This window comes from Podarcis melisellensis (genome assembly GCF_964234715.1).
Source record: "Podarcis melisellensis genome assembly, chromosome: 12".
NCBI lineage: Eukaryota > Metazoa > Chordata > Lepidosauria > Squamata > Lacertidae > Podarcis > Podarcis melisellensis.
In genome coordinates, this window is record NC_138544.1 from 16945256 (window position 1) to 16966846 (window position 21591).

The 21591-nt window shown below is 41.8% G+C and overlaps 1 protein-coding gene across 5 annotated transcripts in view; it reads left to right on the plus strand.

Moving 5' to 3' along the window:
• Positions 1-21591, plus strand: part of OSBPL10 (oxysterol binding protein like 10) — an 82757-nt gene that overhangs the window by 50150 nt on the left and 11016 nt on the right. For 4 of the 5 annotated variants that reach the window (XM_081883226.1, XM_081883227.1, XM_081883228.1 and 1 more), the window contains 2 exons: positions 6840-6986; positions 20969-21446. In XM_081883226.1, coding sequence (XP_081739352.1) covers positions 6840-6986; positions 20969-21446 — 625 coding nt within the window. The remainder of the gene's footprint in view (positions 1-6839; positions 6987-20968; positions 21447-21591) is intronic. The other variant, XM_081883230.1, reaches the window with a different exon arrangement.

Here is a 21591-nt window from a genome sequence, read left to right on the forward strand (position 1 = left end):
ACGCAGGAATTACCTGAGATCGGAATGTTTTCGTTTTGCCTTGCACTTGAAATAAAATGCAAGCTTTTAATGATCCCAAATGGACAAAACGATAAGCGTACCTTGTCAGTGTTGCTTGCACTTACCAGAAAATGAACAGTTTCAGCTTTGACGAGAGCATGTTCAGTATTACATAGCAAGGCACATTCTCTGTGTGGCAGAGACATTAAAGGATTTCTTACTGTGGCCTGTCTTTTTCCATTATGCTTGATTAAATCCTTTTTAGGCTGCATAGTACTGCAAATGCCTTTAGCCTGTAATGATTCGTACGGCTAAATTAATCTGTTGGCAAAATGCTGCTGTTCTAAGCTTATTTGCTATATCGGACCACCCAAATATGACATCTGACATAATCAATTGGAAAGTCCCAGGTAAGGTATGCTTAGCTCAAATGATTAAATGTACAATTACACTAAAAGTAGAATTAAATGACATTAAGCCCACTGCAGCAGCATTGACAGAAATGACTTATTCCAATCTAACTAATCTTGATTTTTATAGCTTGCTGCAACAGACATTGTGCACGCAAGTAAAATCTCCCTGGTAAACCTGTTTGCGTACATATTTTATACTGTAGCAAATGCCTTTTAAGCCAAAGCTTCTGCCTTTATTTTCTCTTGGGAGTGGAACACCCTGGATAAGATGTGTGTTTTGCACAATCTCTCCAATAAAAACAGGAAATGCATATCTCCCTGTAAAGATATTATAGTTGCATAAGCTTGGAGCCTAGTGTTTTGCTAACTTGTTGAGTTACACTCACCCAGCTTCCATGAGGGCTGCTCCCTTTCCATGAACAGTAACGCCTTCCTTTCACAAAGTTAATATCCAAGCCATAACCCTAATTTTCATCAGATTCTTGGGATTTTTATGCAGCATAAGCATATCAGGGTATGGCAAAAGGTGGATGTGGTCCTCCTCTGACCACTGACCAGTTCATAGTGAACTGTTTAATTCTGGATTATTATTATTTTTGCAAAGAATACTGGACTGGGTAGGCATTTAAGGCTGATCCGTTAAGGTTCTGAGTGTTCACTCTTGTTTGCAAATTTCAAAAACCTGCAGTGAACCATGGGGATTCTAGTATTGTCGGGTTTTTAAACTAGACCCAGCAATGTTAGCTGCAGCAATAATTTTAAGTCTTTTCTCTTTCTTTCTTTTCAATTAAGGACAAACCTATAAGGGCCACTGCTTGCTTTGATTCATATCAACTCTATTTGGTGCTGGCCTGTTTCTTGAGTATTTGATACCAACTCTGATTAAGATGCGTTGTCCTTGAGATTTACCATGTGTTCAAAACGAACATTGTAATTAGTTTTGATCTTTCTCTCTTTGCCATCCCAGCATTGCCAAATGTTATTGGCCAGGATCCAAAGAGGTACTTTAGGTGCATCCAAGGCATTGAGCATTTCCGTGTGGAATATTTGACTTGAACACCAGATACCCATATCAGAAACTGCTTTTGAAAAGTCTCCTTAGTTTTTAAAAAATGAGTTTGCCATGTTTCACAGAAGTCTGCTGCTTGGGAAATAGAAGCCATTAGCCCTTACCTCTCCCTGAAAGAGTGGAACAAGGCGGGTTTGCTTTTTGGGGAAGATTCTGGCCATAATAAAGAAACCACGAAATTTTAATTGCAGGTTTACACTGTGTTGTGTGTTTATAACCTCGTGGACATTGATACTAAATTTCAAGGAAACGGCCCATTTTAACGCATGGTTACCTGCAGAATTTAGGGGACTAGACTCGCTTGGCTTGAACTGCCTCCCCTTCTGCCCCTTTTTGGCTGCTCTAGAATGTGCCAGTGTGGTGTAGTGGTTAAGAGCAGTAGTCTCGTAATCTGGTGAACCAGGTTCGCTTCCTCGCTCCTCCACATGCAGCTGCTGGGTGACCTTGGGCCAGTCACACTTCTTTGAAGTCTCTCAGCCCCACTCATCTCACAGAGTGTTTGTTGTGGGGGAGGAAGGGAAAGGAGAATGATAGCCGCTTTGAGATTCCTTCGGGTAGTGATAAAGCGGGATATCAAATCCAAACTCTTCTGCCATTGTCTGTTTTCATTTGTTCAAGTTTAATACTGGTGCAAAATGCAGGAAGGAGACTTAAATAGAATTGAGAGCATAATATATCATGTATTTGGATAGAAACACATTGGTTCATTGAATTGGACCATCAGCATTGTTCATTAGAAGAATGCTAAAAAGGGGATCAGAATCCTTTTTGTAAGAGTGCTAAATATACAATCTATTATTATAATTGTCTAAACATTTTAGTGTCCACTTAGAAAAAGAAGATAAAGAACAGCAGGCTAACTGAAGATCTTCTTTACACTTATAAAACTTTGAATGTGTCCCATTAAATTAAGGATTGGGGAACCTGTGGCCATTCAGAATTTTTTTATTTTTTTGATTGATTGATTGATTATATGACTCCCATTATCCTTGGCTGTTGGCCATGCTGTTGGCCAAGTAATTACATGCAAGTAATTACAATTAGAAGCAAAACCTTCTTTTAAAAAACAAACATTGCCTCAGGTGTGTGTTTTGGGGCTGTGAGTGGTATTTGCTCACTTGGAGGTAAAATTGAACTCAGTAAGGCTTACTTCTGAGGAAACACTTCTAGGGTTGTGCCGTCGCTGTCTGATACGAGTTTAACAGGATCTTAATGAGTTGGTTTCTCTTTGGGAGCGCAGCACACAGCCATTGACCATGTGCTTTGACAAATTCAATAGGTCATACTGCCTGATCGTTACTTAGAGGAAGGACAGAGTGCATTAAAACTATCAATAATTTCCCTCTCTATAGAACATAATAGTAAATTGATCAGTCACTTACTGGAGTGTCCTCTGGAAAAGGTGACATTATACTGATAATCATTGCGATGTTTTTCTGTACACACTAATACAGTGTTCAGGGTAAACACAGTGAGCTGTGGGTTGGTAGACATCATTGCAAACTAATCTAGCTTAAATTGATGCATCAAACACCGTTTAGTGGCTGGCGAAGAAGTTTCTGAAATCTGGTTAACTTGTTTAGTTTTAGGTTTGTAATTTTTTTAAAACAAAGAGGAATGCTACCTTTTATGTAAGAATCATTCCCCATTCAAGGTCACTAATATGCAATTATATAGACTGATTATGTAGTACATAATAACGCAGGTGGTGCTGTGGTCTAAACCAAAGAGCTTGCTGATCAGAAGGTCGGTGGTTCGAATCCCCACGACGGGGTGAGCTTCCGTTGCTCAGTCCCTGCTCCTGCCAACCTAGCAGTTCGAAAGCACGTCAAAGTGCAAGTAGATAAATAGGTACTGCTCCGGCGCGAAGGTAAATGGTGTTTCCATGCACTGCTCTGGTTCGCCAGAAGCGACTTAGTCACTCTGGTTACATGACCCAGAAGCTGTCTGCGGACAAACGCAGGCTCCCTTGGCCTATAGAGCGAGATGAGTTCACAACCCCAGAGTCATCTGTGACCGGACCTAACGGTCAGGGGTAGCTTTACCTTTTCATGATTAATGCGTTGGATACAGACTATGGCTGCACACACAAATTTGTGGGGACAGTTAATGTATGAAGTGGCTCTTGACTGATGGCTTTATATGCATTTTCCTAAACCAGGCAGAGACCCTACAATGCCCACCATCCCTAGCTAATAGGACCAGTGGTCAGGGGTGATGGGAATTGTAATCCCCAACACCTGGAGGGCTGAGTTTGCCTACGCCTGTCCTAAACTCATCTTCATTGGCAGCAACTCACATTTCATTCATATAAACCAGGCTTCCTCAATCTCGTCCCTCCAGATGTTTTTGGCCTACAACTCCCATGATCCCTAGCTAGCAGGACCAGTGGTCAGGGGTGATGGCAATTGTAGTCTCAAAACACCTGGAGGGCCAAGGTTGAGGAAGCCTGATATAAACCTTCCTGGGTGGGTGGGTGGGTGTGTGTGGATGATTTTGTAACCCTTTCTCTAAGTCTAAAAAACTTCTAGCAAAATTGCAAGATGCTTCTTATAATCTGGCATAGGGTAGCTCTTCCGCCTCTGCAGAGGCACTTGGAATCTGACATCTTGTTTTTAAAAAAGAAAGAACGAAAGCCCTCTGTAATAGGAATTTTTTAAAAAACAAAACAAAACACAAAAACATCTGCTAGCCGAAATCCGCCCCTGTTCTCAGCACTGAACAAGATGCTCTTTTTGTAAGGTTAGCTCCTGTGCCCAGAGGGGAAGAGACCCAGGGCCCCCGCAGCACAGCATCATTTCTCCCGTTGTAAGCGATTTGTAGTTTAAGCTCGCTGATCCCGCGTCACATGACTGGGATGGTAGGCAGCAGATTCGTGCTGAATTGACATCATGCTTTTCAAATTCAGTGGAAATTAAAAAGGAGGTGGGGGCAGAGCAGGGAGGGGAGGCTTCTCCTGACTCTTCCTGGTACTACTAATTCCTAGCTCCAGCTCGCCTGTTATTAAAGGAGCTAGGCAGCAGCCACCGAAAAACAGCAGCGCTGTTACGTAGCTCAGGACGCTCAATGAGGTCGAGCTGGATGATAAACAAACCCGCTGTAGAAACATCCTCTGTAAGTTTTGAAGCTCCATTAATAAGTTCTTTCTGTCTTCTCCTCTCCCCTTTGCAAGTTAAACTCCGCGTTTAACTCTGGGCAGAATATTAGTTTACACCCAAGTATAAAATTGCAGCATTAGGTTGTGTGCAGTGCTCACTTTTAAATCCCGTTGAAATTGAAGCCACTCGTTCAAGTTAGCAAGTACGGTAAAATAACCGTACGAAAGAATATTATTCCTTTGGTTTTTAGTGCCTTGGCAGGGGGGAAAACAGTTGCTGTTTTACTCTTTCAGAGCTACTGCAATCTACAAAGCTTAAATGGATATAGCTAATGTAGTTAATGCAGTGCTATCTTTGAAGGCCAGCGTTACAGCTACTCTTCTAATGGAATTATATTGCCAGATAAAGCTGTATATGTTGCTTGGAGAGCAAGGATATTTAATGCATTGTTTTGGAAGGTATTGAGGGGTCTGAGCGAATTTTTACTCTGTAACTTGCTTATATAATGATGCCTAATGTAGATCAGAGAACCCTCCTTGTTTTTGACTACTAGAAAGTTACTCAACTTCAGTAAGTAGCTTTTGGGAGGTAAAAAAAAATGGATTCAGTTTTGTGTGAAGTCACAAAGATTCAGTAAAGCATGTTATTTTCTTCTGGACCTTAAATTCTCTGATCTGTTCCTTTTCTTTCAGTTCCCTCATCATACCAGGAAAGCAACTCCCTTCTCACACTGCTTATAACTGCTAAAAATTATTTATTGGTTCATTTCGTAGTTACCGCTATGGAACTATTGCTGAGCTTTTATGAAATGAAATATAAATGAGGCAAGATTTCCCATGGTGTCTAGTTTATACCAAAGCAGTAATATAGCCTCAAGAAATACCTGGCCTAACCCAAATGATTCATTTCCTGAAACTCCTTGAGTTGTGGCCATCTAAGTTCTGTTATGGTTGCCATATCTCCGGAATTTCCTGGACATAGCTGGGATTCGGTTGTTGGAAACAGTGTCTGGGAGGAAATCGCTGAAGTGCCTGGGAAAATTCAGACATATGGCAACCCATGTCGAAAGTGTAGATTTTGGCAAATTTCATTAAAAATAGCTCAAAAATGTCATTTTTGAATAAGTTTTTTTTGTGTGTGGGGGGGGGGCTCAACAACTGTGGTCTAAATTAATATACAATAAAATAAAATAAAATAAAAAGCTCAACAACTTAAAAAGCTCATCAACTTTTGTGTCTGGATTTCCCCTTTTTGAAATATGGTAACCCTAGTTCTGCTCCAGGTTGACCCATTGCAGTTAATGGACCTAAGTTAGCCATGTCTCTTATTTTCAGTGGGTATACTTTTGAGTAGAACTAACTGTGCATGCAACCTCCTGAAAACAGGAAATCTTAGGAAACTTGGAATCCTGTTACTTTTAGTTAAAAGGGTACGGATTATTGCTTTTTTCACGAGGAATCCTTTAGTTCTTCTTCTTCTTTTTCTTCTTCAAGAATAAGTACAGGAGTTGATATTTGAAACACTCACCAATATGTCTGAAAAATGAACACATTGTGCAATGTTGCCATAACCTTTAACACTAGAAGTTAGAGCATCCTGAACACCACAGCCTTGTTATTGACAGATGCATAGTCTTAAAATAGTGAATGAACCATTTATTTTCGTCTATTACAACCAATCTGCTTGAAATATTTAGCTAGCTGATTCTTTATTTGACCCCTAGCCCTTCAAATGATTATATCCTTCTCTGGTTTACTAGGTGATAGTAGAACATTTGTCCTGCTGCGTAGCATCCAAAATTTTCAATGAGTAAGATGACAATATCATTTTTTTAAAATGAAAGTGGTGCTTTCATAGTATATGCTCAGATTCATTCTGTAAACTCCTTATGACTTGTCCAACTCCTCAGCTCCGTGGATTTGGTAATTGTTCATAACTTACTGAAGATTATGCTAGTCAGTTAGCAATGTTGAGTGAGTATTTGGAAATAATCTGGTGTTCTAAGGCATTGTTTCCCAACCTTGTGCCTCCAGCTGTTTTTGGACTACAATTCCCATAATCCCTTGCCACTGGTCTTGCTAGTCAGGGATGATTGGAGTTGTAGTTCAAAAACAGCTGGAGGCACAAGGTTGGGAAACACTGTTCTAAGGGATCTCTGTAATTAAGCTCACATGAATTCACACCATATTGTTCTTTGTTTTGTCCAGCTGGTGATACTGATTATATTTTCTTCCTCTCTCCCTTCCACCCTGAAACCAGTGTTCCACGCGTGACTTGATCCTAGTTGAAGATGAGGTGACAGATACTGAAGATAATGAAGAAGAAGATATAGGAGTCCTGGAAGATCAGCGCAGTGTAATTCTTCACCTCATCTCGCAACTCAAACTTGGAATGGACCTAACTAGGGTATGCATCTCCTCTTCCTCTTCCTCCAACCAACAAAGCCTTCTTTAAGAGTCACATGCTATTAAACAGGCCGCCTCATTGGGCTTTGCCGCAAACCCCTCCGCAAAATCTGCTATGGCAACATTTGTTCCAAGTGTTGCCTCCCTTAATGAGTGTAAGGAATTTGATCCGCTTTATAAAGCGGACAGTGTGCTGCCTTTTTGTGGGAGGTTTTGCAGTTCAATATGACTCATACTATGCACTTTGACACCGTTTCTTACGACTGAAAATACTGAAGCTTCCAGCTTCCTCATGGGCAAAATCAAGAGGAGAAGTAAAAGCAGGGTGAGACTAACCCTTTTTTGCGGAGGGGGCAAGGGTTTCACTGACCTATAAGCAGCCCTCTGGGAGCCATATTTAAAGTAAGCATGGCTGAAGTAGATGGGGTCAGTTTTAAATTTTGTTAAGAGACACATTTTGTGGGTCATTGAGGCATCATTGAATTGTTTCAGGAACCCATCCCGCAGGAGAATTTTAAAAATATATATATACATTTTTGTTAGTTTTTTTTAACATACCGTTTTCAACAGTAATTAAACATATTTTTACATCTTATTCATTTTTTTTTTTACTTCCATCAGTCCTGTCTGAAAATTTTCCAATCTAATCTCTTAGTATACATTTCTTATTTTCCCTGTTACATTTAAAGCTCATAAACAGTATCTCTATTCTTTATCTACTTTGTAGCACTTCATATATTCCTCCTTACAAAACTTCTTGTAGTCCTACTAGCGTAATTTGTTGGTTACAATTGCTTTTCAAATAGTTCATCTACTTCTTCCAATCTTCTGTAAATCTCTGGTCCCGCAGGTTTCGAATCCTTCCTGCCATTTTGTCCAATTCTGCATAGTCCTTTATTTCCGTCTACCATTCTTCTTTCTTCGGAATTTCTTCTTGTTTCCATTTCTGGGCTAACAACCAGAGGAGAATTTTTATTATTTTTTAAATGCACACATTTGAGGGACCTTGGAAAGTCACAAAACTTACAGTATCATGGCAGGGAGCAGTCAGTCAGTGTTTCTTTCTAAATTGAATTTTAAATAACGGGGATGCAAAAAACTTTTGGTACCATGGCATAGCAGTGAGGGGTGGCTGGGATAGGAGCAGTTGTCGTTGTTGTTTTTAATGACAAGCCTAAAGGGACCTCACAGGTTAACCACACCTGAAGTATGCAGATGATACCTAACTCTTTTACATCTGGAACCATGTGTGGCCATGCAGGTATTGGTGTCTGGTCATTGGTGGTAGGCTGGAAGAGAGCCATAACATTGATTCCTTGTAAGATGGAGAGTTGGCAGGTGGTTCTGCGAATAGGGGCCATTTGTCTGTTCCAGATAGGCCACACTCCTTCTGAAGAACAGGTGTATAATCTTGGGAGGGGGGATGTTTCTGAAAGCGAAGTTGCTGTGAGCATCTTCTGGCAGTTTGGGATGGTGTGCTGGCTTCAGTGGTTTGTGGACAGGGATCGCTTGGTCATCAAAACTGGATTGCCGCAAAGTGAAGACCTTCTCCTTCCCCACGAGTAGTTTGTAAAGACCAGAGCAGTCTTTCATGTTTGTGTTGGGGACACCGTGCCTTGGAGGGGGAAGCAAGTGAGGCGTCGGTGACCTAACTTAATTACTGACTACCATATCCAACCAAAATTTGTTGACCATGCAAGGCTAAATTATTTAATTTTAATCGTTCTTTTTATAACATGTTAGAAAACAAAATTGCCTCTAATAGTTGTCAAACACAGTACGCCGGTAACCATGGCTAATATACAAGTGTCCACACTTTTGGGGAAATGTTCCACATCCCTATATGTAAATAATGAAGAGTATTTAGCCTGTGAAATATAGCAGGAGTACTGCAGAAAGCTCTCATTAAATTGTGTTGTCGTCTTGAGTGTATGTCATTTTTCTGAACATGGGAAGGTCAAAAAACCACTGACTTTGATTGGTGTCGTAACCCAATACACCGAGAGAGTACTTTCCTGAATAATGCATGAAAAGAAAATGGTTTCTCAGTTTGACCTCGTAGACCAAATGAAAGTATAAAGGGCAGCTGAAGCAGAGGCATTAGTGAAATATGTGTTTTCCCTGTGAATTAAATGTATTGGCAATCATGGGACAGAATATTATTAAATATTCATTTGCATGTTTGAGGACATTGTGGAGAACTTTTAAATCAGAATGGTTATCTAAGGATGATGCTAGAATGAAAAAATATGGCTAAGTGAAATTGTTTTAGAATTCTTTCCCTTGGTAACAATGGAAGGATCTGTATTGTATTTTAGAAAAATATTTATTGGGTTTCAGCATTTTGGGTACATAGCCGAAATAAAAAGGGAAGAGACAATATTGGACAGATAACGGGGTTAGAGAGGGAAACCCCAACCTCTGTATTCTCATCTGTTCAAAGGCACTAAAACTAAATTTCACATTCTTTACACGTCAGTAATCAGGTCCATTTGGGTTCAATCTGCGCCCTAATTGATCTTTGGAGATTTGTTGTTGTTGTTGTTGTTTAGCAACCCTAATCATTTAGTAAATATAGCAGAGTTCAGAGCAGAGTATCCCAAGCGTTAAAGCTCATCGTGTTATATCTGTGTTGATTTTAGTCAGTGCGCTGTTGAATTCTAGGCTTTGCACAGTTTTGTCTAAGCATATCCACTTTGGATCAAATTGCGCAATGACTGCTGTAATCTTGGCCAAGGGAAGGAAGTCTGCAGTTTGAAAATGCAGCCTTCCATCTCCCAGTGGCAGTGGGGGACTGGAAGTGAGGTGTACTTCATGTCTTCCCGTCAGCAGTGGCGACAACCGCGATGAGACAGGGAGCATGGGAAGCCTTGTCTAGGTCACCCATCTGCTCATTTCCTTGCTTTGCCTGCTCTTTCGCTTGGGGCTTTCCACTTTAATGTGTCTCCTAGTTCTTTAACAATCCAAAACAAAAATTCAGCACAATGCAAAGGTTGGTGGTGGTACGAATTCTCAGTTGCAGGTGACTTATGGAAAGGTATCTACCGTTAGCTAGTCAACGAGGAGGGGTTTTTATTGGGACAGGTAAAAGGAGTCCATTCTCCTTTGGTTGCTAGATGCGCCCTGCATCTGTTTTCCACCCAAGTTCCTTGTTTACCAAGATCCTTGAGCTCTTATGATTAAGGCCAGTACAGTGGGACCTCGGGTTACAGACGCTTCAGGTTACAGACTCCGCTAACCCAGAAATAGTACCTCGGGTTCAGAACTTTGCTTCAGGATAAGAACAGAAATCACGCGGTGGTAGCAGGAGGCCCCATTAGCTAAAGTGGTGCTTCAGGTTAAGAACAGTTTCAGGTTAAGAGCAGACCTCCAGAATGAATTAAGTTCTTAACCCAAGGTACCACTATATATAAATATAATAAATCACCACCACCACCACCACCTTACAGTTTTGGTAGAGTCCACCTGCACTGGGTCTGGCCATTCTTTATTTGCTACGCCACTTACCGTATTTTTAGCCCTATGTGACGCACTTTTCCCCCTCCAAAAATGAAGGGGAAATGTGTGTGTGTGTCCTATGGGGCGAATGCAGGCTTCAGGAAGCTCTGCACAACCCTTGGGAGACCGGCGCAACTTCACCGCAGTCTCCCAAGGGTTGCGCAGAGGTGCCTGCACTCCTGGGCTTCGCGCAGCTCTCCGCAAGCCTGGAGAGACTGGCACGGTTCCCTAGGCTTGCGGATAGCAGGCTGTTCTGGGGGCTGGGGTCGGGGGAAGCTCGGGCTTCCCCTGCGCCAGCCCCGTGCTTGGGGGGGAAATATTTTTTTTCTTTATTCCCCCCCCCCAAAAAAAAACTAGGTGCGTCCTATGGGGCAGTGCGCCCTATGGGGCAAAAACTGGTTGGCCACTGTGGGAGCAGAACCAAATGAAACCGGGCCGCTCTTGTTTTCATTCATCCTTTATCTTGCGTGCTTTATCTTGCGTGTACAGTGGTACCTCGGGTTAAGTACTTAATTCGTTCCGGAGGTCCGTTCTTAACCTGAAACTGTTCTTAACCTGAAGCACCACTTTAGCTACTGGGGCTTCCTGCTGCTGCCGTGCCGCCAGAGCATGATTTCTGTTCTCATCCTGAAGCAAAGTTCTTAACCCGAGGTAATATTTCTGGGTTAGCAGAGTCTGTAACTTGAAGCGTATGTAACCTGAAGCATATGTAACCCGAGGTCCCACTGTATTATGAAAAAGCAGTTATATTTTAAAGATCGAAAGCTGTGTTTGTGACAGGCCTTACTCTTCCCTATAAAAGCATCACCTCTGGGTATCCTGATAGTCACAGGAGCATGCCAGGTCAGTCATCACACAGTTCAAAGATGGAGTGACCTCTTGATTAGCAAAGACACGACCTCTACAGGCTTGGTTGGGTGTCAGGCCTAATGAGCAGAGCAGCAAATTCCCGATGGTCTTCCCCCATGAAAATCCGTTGCCAAGACTGAAAGTCCCCGCCTCTTCAACAGGACTTTTCCCAAGTAATCAGAGACTGCGCTTGTCATAGCAGGAGGGTGAGACACCCGTGCCTCTGACTCTTGGCCTCCCTCCTCCCACTCACTTGCTTCAGCTTCTGCCTCTGATTTTGGACTTCTCTCTGTCACAGACTCTCCCTGCTCACTAAGTCCTGTTACCTCTTCAGCTTCTGACACTTCCTCTCCCCAGGCTTCTCCCTCTTCTCCTCTGACGGCTCACTGTTGTCCCACCACCACTCTCTGGGCTCTGAGTCTTCTTCCCTTGGGGGTTCCCCGGCTGCTTCCTCCCACCATTCTTCTGTGTCCAACCAGCCCGTAACACTGATGCTCATGTGAGATTAATAGCTTTTAGTTATTACAGAAGAGGTGCCACTTTTTCAATAAAAATGAATCACTTGCTGTTTTACTTGTATATACCACCTTTTATGTAACCTAAATGCTGGTACCTGCAATCTCAGGATCTTTTCCTTATTAAACTTGAAATTGCAACGTGGGTACAGACTTGGCCAGAGAGCTCCTCTGCAGAAAACTTAATGGCATTTTGCTCCTGACGGACTTGCTCATTATGTAAGCTCGTACGCTCTTCCAAAAGTAGGATCACTTTGCATGCACCCCCCGCCCCACAGTAACTAAAGATTGTTGGTAGTGGCCCCTAGACACATGCAATTTTGACTCCATTCTCTCTGTAAGTCAATATTAGCCCTGAGTATTGCACAGGTGTTAAAGAGGAATGTAGCAGAGTTTCCTTTTGAAAGCGCTTTATTACGCTGGCAGCCTTCCCAAATTCAAGCATCGCTGGTGGGGTGGGGAGGGCCAGTTCTGTATTGGATTTGCAGATGACTTTTCTGTTTGTCTAAATCGGCCTGCAGCAAACTTTTTGAAGCTTCCTTGTTCCTTCGCCTTTTCAGTGCAACAAATATTGCATCTATTGTTGTTGAAAATAAAAATACACAGCTATTCTTGCAGCATGCTTACAGCTGCTATTTCTGTCCATTAATAGACAGAATAGTTTGGCAAACAGTATCATCAATCACACACATGGCCGTTGGGTAGCCAGATCAGTCCGGCAATGCTGGGCATTATTCCAGAGCTGATGCTTATGCTCCTTTCTCTCTCCAGCTATTACTATTCCATTTTCACGGGCAGCCCTGCCAAATCCCAGGCGTCTGCTTACCAGAAATTGATATTGTAGATGTGCAGATTCCCTCCCTCCCGCCCCGGCCACATGCTGCTTCTTGTCTCCATGTTGCATCTGGCCTGGAAGTCTACAACTCTGTGTGTGTGTGTGTGTGTGTGTGTGTGTGTGTGTGTGTGTGTTATTAGAATAGGGAATTATTTGGGTAGATTTTACTTCTTAAAGGTAAAGGGACCCCTGACCGTTAGGTCCAGTTGTGACCGACTCTGGGGTTGCGACGCTCATCTTGCTTTACTGGCCGAGGGAGCCAGCATACAGCTTCCGGGTCATGTGGCCAGCATGACTAAGCTGCTTCTGGCGAACCAGAGCAGCACATGGAAACACTGTTTACCTTCCCGCCAGAGGGGTACCTATTTATCTACTTGCACTTTGGCATGCTTTCAAACTGCTAGGTTGGCAGGAGCAGGGACTCGAACCGCCAACCTTCTGATCAGCAAGCCCTAGGCTCTGTGGTTTAGATCACAGCGCCACCCGCCAGTTCTTAGGTTGTGCTAATATTCACTGATCAAATGACAAAAGTTGGCTTCAATAGTGCTTCAAAAAGCTTCTAAACCTATTTATCCAGAGACAACAGCAGAGCAGGAGAAATGGGCAGCTCTATGAGTAATGACAGCACTGTATCAGGTCTCTGAAAAGGAGATTATTTGTAAAGTCGAATATTTGTATGCATGCTTAGACCAGGTACAGCTGTGACGCATAAGCGTGGTTTAGGTATACAGATCAAGCTGCTGGCTTGCATGCTTTCTCCCTTCTGTCCCTTCTCTCTTGCACATGAATCCCTTCTCTTCTGCTGGCTCTTTTGTGCCATTGCTTTGGATTAGAAATTGCCAATTATAATTAGTGCCATTCTCTTTTTTTTTTTAATGTTTTTATTGGTTTTTTCACATAATAAGAACAAACAAAACAAACACAAACACTAAAAACAAACAACAAAAATTGACTTCCCCATGCCTTCCCTTCGCCACATCCTTGTTTTACCGTTTTTTCGAGCAACTCATCAATCAATCTTTAGTCAAGTCCCTTTTGAGTTTTCTTAAAGTTTAAGATTTACAGCTGTAATTCTTTGTTTCCTACCCCTTAACATCTTATCAGTCCACAATTTTACAGTAGTTTTTTAAATATACTTTAAATTTCCCCCAGTCCTCTTCCACTGTCTCTTTCCTCTGGTCACGGATTCTGCCGGTCATCTCTGCCAGTCCCATATATTCCATCACCTTCGATTGCCATTCTTCCAGAGTAGGTAATTCTTGCATCTTCCAATACTTTGCCAACAGGATTCTTGCTGCTGTGGTTGCATACATAAAGAATGTCTTATCCTTCTTTGGTACCAATTGGCCGACCATGCCCAAAAGAAAAGCCTCCGGTTTCTTGACAAATGTCCACTTAAGGACTTTCTTAATTTCATTATAGATCATTTCCCAGTAGGCCTTAATCTTTGGGCAGGTCCACCAAAGATGATAAAAAGTACCTTCAGCCTCGTTACATTTCCAACATTTGTTATTGGGCAGGTGATAGATCTTTGCAAGTTTGACTGGGGTTATGTACCACCTATAGATCATTTTCATTATATTCTCTTTCAGGGCATTACATGCCGTAAATTTAACACCGGTGGTCCATAACCGTTCCCAGTCTTCAAACATAATGTCATGACCAATATCCTGTGCCCATTTAATCATGGCTGATTTCACTGTTTCATCCTGTGTATTCCATTTCAGCAGCAAATTATACATTTTAGATAGATTTTTAGTATTGGATTCTAACAGTTCTGTTTCTAACTTTGACCTCTCCTTCTGAAAACCAAGTTTCCTGTCCTGCTTAAACATCTCATTTATCTGACGGTAGTGTAACCAATCTCGAACCTTATGCTTTAGCTTCTCGAAACTTTGTAGCTTCAGTTTTTCGCCATCATATTCTAAAATTTCACAATACTTAGGCCAATTAGAGTCCATATTGATTTTTTTCACTGCTTTCGCTTCCATTGGTGACAACCACCTAGGGGTTTTACTTTCCAATAAATCCTTATATCTATTCCAAACATTGTACAATGCTTTCCTGACAATATGGTTTTTAAAACTTTTATAAATCTTTACCTTGTCATACCACAGATATGCATGCCAACCAAAGCTATTGTCATATCCTTCCAGATCAAGAATGTCTGTGTCTTCAAGAAGTAGCCATTGCTTCAACCAGCAAAAGGCTGCTGATTCATAATAAAGTCTTAAGTCCGGCAGGGCAAAGCCCCCTCTATCTTTTGCATCAGTCAAGATCTTAAATTTTATTCTGGGCTTTTTGCCCTGCCAGACAAATTTAGATATGTCTTTCTGCCACTTCTTGAAACAGTCCATTTTGTCTAGAATCTGTAACGTCTGAAATAAAAACAACATTCTTGGCAATACATTCATCTTAATGACAGCAATTCGGCCTAACAAGGAGAGTTTCAGCCTAGACCATATGTCTAGATCTTTTTTAACTTCTGTCCAGCATTTTTCATAGTTATCCTTAAATAGATTCACATTTTTTGATGTCAGATTTACCCCCAGGTACTTAACCTTTTTTCCTATTTCCAACCCAGTTTCACTTTGAAACCTATCTTTCTCCTCTTTTGTTAGATTTTTTTCCAGCACCTTTGTTTTCTGTTTATTCAGTTTAAATCCTGCGACCTGGCCGAATATCTCCATTAATTCTAAAACTCTTTTGGTACTAGCTTCTGGCTGTTGCAAGGTTAGCACTAAGTCATCTGCAAATGCCCTTAACTTATATTGTTTGGATCCGACCTGTATTCCTTTTACCAGCTGGTCCTTCCTAATCATGTTTAATAAAACCTCCAGGACAGATATAAACAGTAAAGGGGATATAGGGCATCCCTGTCGTGTGCCTTTCTCTATTGGTATTTCATCCATTACCACATTGTTCACAATTAGTTTCGCTCTTTGTTCAAAATATATTGCACCTATACCGTTTTCAAACCCTTGGCCTACCCCCATCCCGTGGAGATTCTGCTTCATAAATTTCCAAGAAATGTTGTCAAAGGCCTTCTCCGCGTCCACAAAGATCAAAACTGCCTTCCTGTTAATGTCTACCTCTAGCATCTCCAAAATGTCTATAATGTTCCTCACGTTCTCTGACATATGTCTCCCTGGGAGAAAGCCTGTTTGGTTCTTATGAATCTCCTCCACCAAAACTCTCTTAAATCTTTTTGCCAAAACGTCTGCAAAAATTTTATAATCCACATTCAAGAGTGATATAGGGCGGTAGTTTTTGACTTGATGTTTCTCAGTTTCTGTCTTCGGTATAAGTGAGATGAATGCTTCTTTCCACGATTCGGGAGCCTTTTTCCCCTCTAATATCTGATTGCATACTTCCTTCAATGGCTGTATTAGCCATTCTTTAAGATCTTTGTAGTATTTCGCAGTCAAACCATCTGGTCCTGGTGATTTCCCCAATTTCATATTCTGGATGGCACCCTCTATTTCTTGTTCTGTAATTTTTTCATTCAAAATCCTTTTATTTTGTTCTGAAATCTTTGATAGTCCATATTTTTTAACAAATTCCTCTATTTCTTGTTCGTTTGTAGGCCCTTGTGCATAAAGTTTTTTGAAAAAGCTTTGGAAACAATTACTTATTTCATTTGGTTTGTTGATAATTTTCCCATCTATTTCCAGGGATGTCACAGTGTTTAACTTTTGCCTCTTTTTCAGTTGCCATGACAGCAGTTTCCCACATTTATCTGCCGATTCAAATGTCTTTTGTCTCATTTGCCTTCTCTTCCATTCTATTTCTTGATTCATCAATTCCATATATTGCGTCTGGTGATATTTTATTTCTCTTAAGATCTCATGAGACTTCGGTTTAGATCTCAGTTTCTTTTCTCCTTCCTTTATCTGGTTCAAAATCTTTTCCTTCCTCTCATTTTGTTTCTTCCTTTTTATAGAATTTTGTTGAATTAGGAATCCACGCATCACGGCCTTACTTGCGTCCCATATTGTTCTTTTTTCCACCTCCGTTCTCAAATTTATCTCAAAGTAATCCTTCAATATTTTTTGGGCCTTTCGATAAATTTCTTCATCTCTAAATAGGGTGTCATTCATTCTCCATCTGAAGGTTCCAGCCGTTGTTAATTTCATTTCCATCTTGACTGCATTATGGTCGGAGCAGGTTTTTGTGCAGATTTCTGATTTTTTCACTCTTGGTGCCAGGCTGCTAGAAATCCAAATTTGATCAATTCTAGTCCAGGTCATTTTTGCTTCCGAGAAGAAGGTTCCCTCTCTTTCCAGAGGGTTCCTTGTTCTCCAAATGTCAATCAAGTCCATGGTGTCAGTGAGTTCAAAAAAGGTCTTTGGTAGTCTCCCATCCTTAGATATTACTTGTCTTTGTGCCTTATCCATGTTTGTGGAGACGACTCCGTTGAAATCTCCCATCATTATGATTTTAAAGTCCATAAAGTCCATTAAAGTCTCATGCAACTTCTTGAAGAACTCTGCCTTCCCCTCATTAGGTGCGTAAACTCCGACAATTAAGATCTTTTCTCCTTGAATTTGAATTTCTACTGCCAGGTATCTTCCTTCATCATCTTTAAAGATCAATTTTGGTTCCCATTTTTCCTTGGCATAAATCACCACCCCTCTTTTCTTAACTTTGTCTGAGGAAACAAATTCCAGTCCTAATCTCTTATTTATCAAAAGTTTCCTGTGTATCCTGGCAATATGGGTTTCTTGCAAACAGATTATATCTAGCTGTTCTTTCTTTAATATGTGAAAAACTTGATCTCTTTTTCGGGGATGGTTTAGACCATTACAGTTCCAACTCAGAAGTTGCAGGGACATTTTTGTTATTGGGTATTTTTCCCACCCACTGCTCCAAGTTCTTGTTCCTCGTCAGTCGGTGCTTGATTCAATCCAAACGATAGGTTTGTAATGTCCAGTATTCCCCCCTCTGCAGTTCCTTTCTGAAAATCCTCCAAGTTTCTCTCCAAGAAGTGTTCTTTATCTTGGATTGTTTTTATTTTGGTTTTCTTCCCTTTGAAGTTAAAGGACAGTCCTTGTGGGAATTCCCACCTGAATTGAATGTTGTTTTGTTTTAATATGTCAACTAGGTCTTTAAATTGTGTTCTCACCTCCAGAAAGTATCTGGGAATATCTTTGAAGATCTGTATTTGAGAATTTTTGATAACCAATGCCCTCTGGAAATGTAGGTTCAATATTTTATCTCTCTCTTCCTTGGATCTAAAAGTTATTAAACAATCCCTTGGCTTCTTGCCTTGCTTTCTTCCAATCCGAAAGGCTGTGGTTATTGTAAATTCCTCTTCCTCTTCTCCCAACTCTTCACTCCAAAATTCTTGGAATTTATCTGTAAGGAATTCCCCAAGCTTGTCCTCCTCCTCCTCAGGCACCAGTCTCAATTTCAAATTCTTGCCTTTCCTCTCGAGTTCCATAAGGGCCAGGGCTTCATCATGCTCATGTACCTTCTTTGCAATAGGAGCAAATTTCCCTTTGGTTTCCTCGGCCGTGGTCCTCGCGTTTTCGGCTATTTTCCTCGTCTCTGCACTTTCCTGAATTAATCGATTTATAGAATCTGTATTAGTCGATATAATTGTCGTATTCAAATCCAATCTTGTTGTCAGTTCAGTAAGTTTCTTGGAGTTCTCTGTAGATTGCCTAGTAAGCGATTCTAAAGATTCATTTATCCTAAGTAGAGCCTGTGTCATAGAATCCATTGATACCGTTGTTGTTCTTTCCTGTGTTGCTGTTGCTCCTGTCAAGGAGCCTCTTTTCTTTTGAGCCTGAGCCTGTTTTGCCTTGGATCTTGTTGATATTTCATCCAGTGGGCTGCTCATATCTCAAGGTCGTTCCCACAGGAACAGTTGCAGTTGGAAAATCCCACTGTTTATATCTCAATGCAACAGTCTCTCCTTTAAACCTCTAGAGGGAGTACATTGTATCCAATGCGAGAACAAAGAAACAGGGAAAGAAATAGCCATGCAAAGTTCCAAAAGCGAAAGTCCAAATAAAAACCCTACTTTTTTGCAGTTTAAAATGTTACAGTTTATATCCGCTAAAGTCCCGTTATTTTATGTCAGACAAATCTTACTTTGTATCCTCAGTCAAGTTTTGACAGCTCACTTCAGGCGCTCATTGCCCCGGCAGCCTGGCCAGAGGTATCGGCAGTGGAAGGTTTCCCATTCAAATCTCCTTTCTTGAGCAGATAAAATTAAGTCAAATTTCTTCCCACCCTCTCCTGCTCGTTGGGGGGGGAGGTCCTCTTCCGATGTCAAGTTTAAACAGTTTGAAAAGCTTAAAAACGTCCCCTTTAAACACAGCTTGCTCTTTTCGTTGCTCAGTCAATCATGTAGCTCCGGGGGGGCAGACTTCCTTATTTTTTGCCTCTCCCGTTTTCAGCCAAATCTTCTTAAATTTTAAAGTCCCGTTCCCTTTATTTATTGTTCTTACTCACGGGTGTTGTTTCCAATCGGTAGCTTCAGGAAGGAATCGGCGCTCTCCGTCAGTGGCGACGCGGCTTCGCTCCGTGAGCTGGGTTGCGATCCTCAGCACCGCGCTCACACCCGATGCCGCTCCGGAGCCTTTAAAAAGGCTCTTTCGCGATACCGGGGGGCGCAAAGGTGCCCACCGAATCTCCTTGTTCACAGGCTTCAGCGCCTGTGATTTTAGGGGTCCCCCGCTCGCCGTAGCGGGTCAGACCCGAACTCACAGAGCAGTCCTGCTTCGGAGCTCGAAGCAAGGACCGCCATTAACGCTGGCGCCGACTGGAAGTCTCCCAATTAGTGCCATTCTCAAAACTCCAGAATCACGCTGTAAATCCTAAAGCTTGGCTGAGGATGGGGGTAGAGTAACTTTGTGCCCATGCTCCTACAGACTGCTCCATATGTCTCAACCCTGATTTAGTGTCCTTATGGCTAGTGCAGATGTAAGAATGGCAAATTATGATAACGTGTTTTGAGAAGGCAGAAGCAAACATCTAGTTATTTCCACCATTGTTGGCTTTGGCCCTGTGGAGACTTAGGTTCAGATTAATGCTGAACCATAAAGACGCAGAGAGAGTAACCGAGAACTCTGTGTTTCCATCTGTGCAACTGAAATATTAATGTGGACAGGTTTGCTGTAAAGTCCGGATCAATCAAATAAGGTGCCCTGCGCTGCATATTAAAGTGCAGTGGAAGTTGTACTACTGGCAATGTGGACTGAATAAAAATCTTCTCCATCTCTACTTTTGTAACATCCCTAAAGGAGAATATTGCACGCTTCCACTAGCAGTCCCTGTATATGATGATGTGGCCATATCACGCTTTAAAGACCCAGTTGTTTAGAACATTGCTTTTACCCAGGACCGGTTTTGCCATTGCTGGCTTTGGTGCTTTTTAAAGCGTTTGATTTAAATTTAGTGTTGTATTCTGGGCTTAATGTTTTTTTAATGGTTCACTCTGGTTCCTTGACATAGAATTGCTCATCGTTACGGCGATTTGCATGTTGTAAGCCACCTAGAGAGGGTCTGACCTGGAAAGACAGCCTATAAATACTTTCAAAATGAAATAACGCCAATCCTCAACTGGCATAGACAAAATTAAGGTGGGATCAGAAACTTTCTGCTGGATGAAGCCCCATGTCAGTTTTGGAGAGGCATTAAGAGCGCCATCATTACAAAACACTTGCTCTTTGGCACAGCTGAAGCATTACATGCCAAGACTAGAGAGCGGTGGAAAATTAATGTGAAACAGTGTGTGCTTATAATCAGGTTTGTTTTTCTTACGAGTGGAATCCTGGGCAACGCTTTTGCCTCGCTCTGATTTGAAATGTGTCAGAACTACCGGTGTCCAGATACAGATTTCTTTGTGCCACCCACATCCAGCCTGCCAGCTGCCAAAGTTGGCACGTCGCTAGTAGAACTCAATTAACTTGAACCAAACTGATGTACCACTTTCTGTAAGCAAGGAACGCTGTCAGGGAACAATTGGCTCACTTATTAGCTAAGCCGAGCAAGACAACGAAAGAGTCCAGGCAGTTTGAATAGCGTGACCTTGTGAGGCCGCCGAGGACTCTGGCGAAATAGATAGTGACTTGTAGAATTGACCAAAGCAATGAGTGTTGCCTTCATTCATTATTTGCACTTCTCAGTCCTCAGAGCGAGCTCTCTGGCAGTGCGAGGAAAAAAGCACGTTTATTTTGGCACAGGAAGTTTTGCAGCTGCCTTAACTGTTTATTCCTCCCTGTTGCAGTCATGGAAAAAAAATGATTATTTGCTTTTCCCTTGCACTCGATACAGGTAGTTCTTCCAACCTTTATTTTGGAGAAGAGATCGCTGCTGGAGATGTACGCAAACTTCCTGGCCCACCCCGACCTGTTTTTGACAGTTTCGTCCGGAAGCACCCCTGAGGAAAGAATAATTTACTTTGTGGAGTATTACTTAACAGCCTTTCACGAAGGCCGGAAAGGAGCCGTTGCCAAGAAGCCCTACAACCCAATTATTGGAGAAACTTTCCATTGTTCTTGGGATGTGCCTAAAGACAAAGTGAAGCAGACGAGAACTAACTCCCCCTCTCCAAGCCCCAAGGGCAAGGCGCCGTCGCCACCACCACCAGAAAACTACAAGCTGCGGTTTGTAGCTGAACAGGTATCCCATCACCCACCAGTCTCCTGCTTTTACTGCGAGTGCAAGGAGAAGAAGATGTGCGCAAATGTTCATGTATGGACCAAAAGCAAGTTCATGGGGATGTCTATAGGTGTTTCTATGGTAGGTGAAGGTAAGACATACCACAAAGATACAATATATATTATAGCAGGCTTGCTTATCGCACAAGATTTTAGAGAAGTCCCCTCAAAACAAACAAACCCTGAAATCTACCATCCTCCATTAAGAAACATAAAGTAAAGGTAAAGGGACCCCTG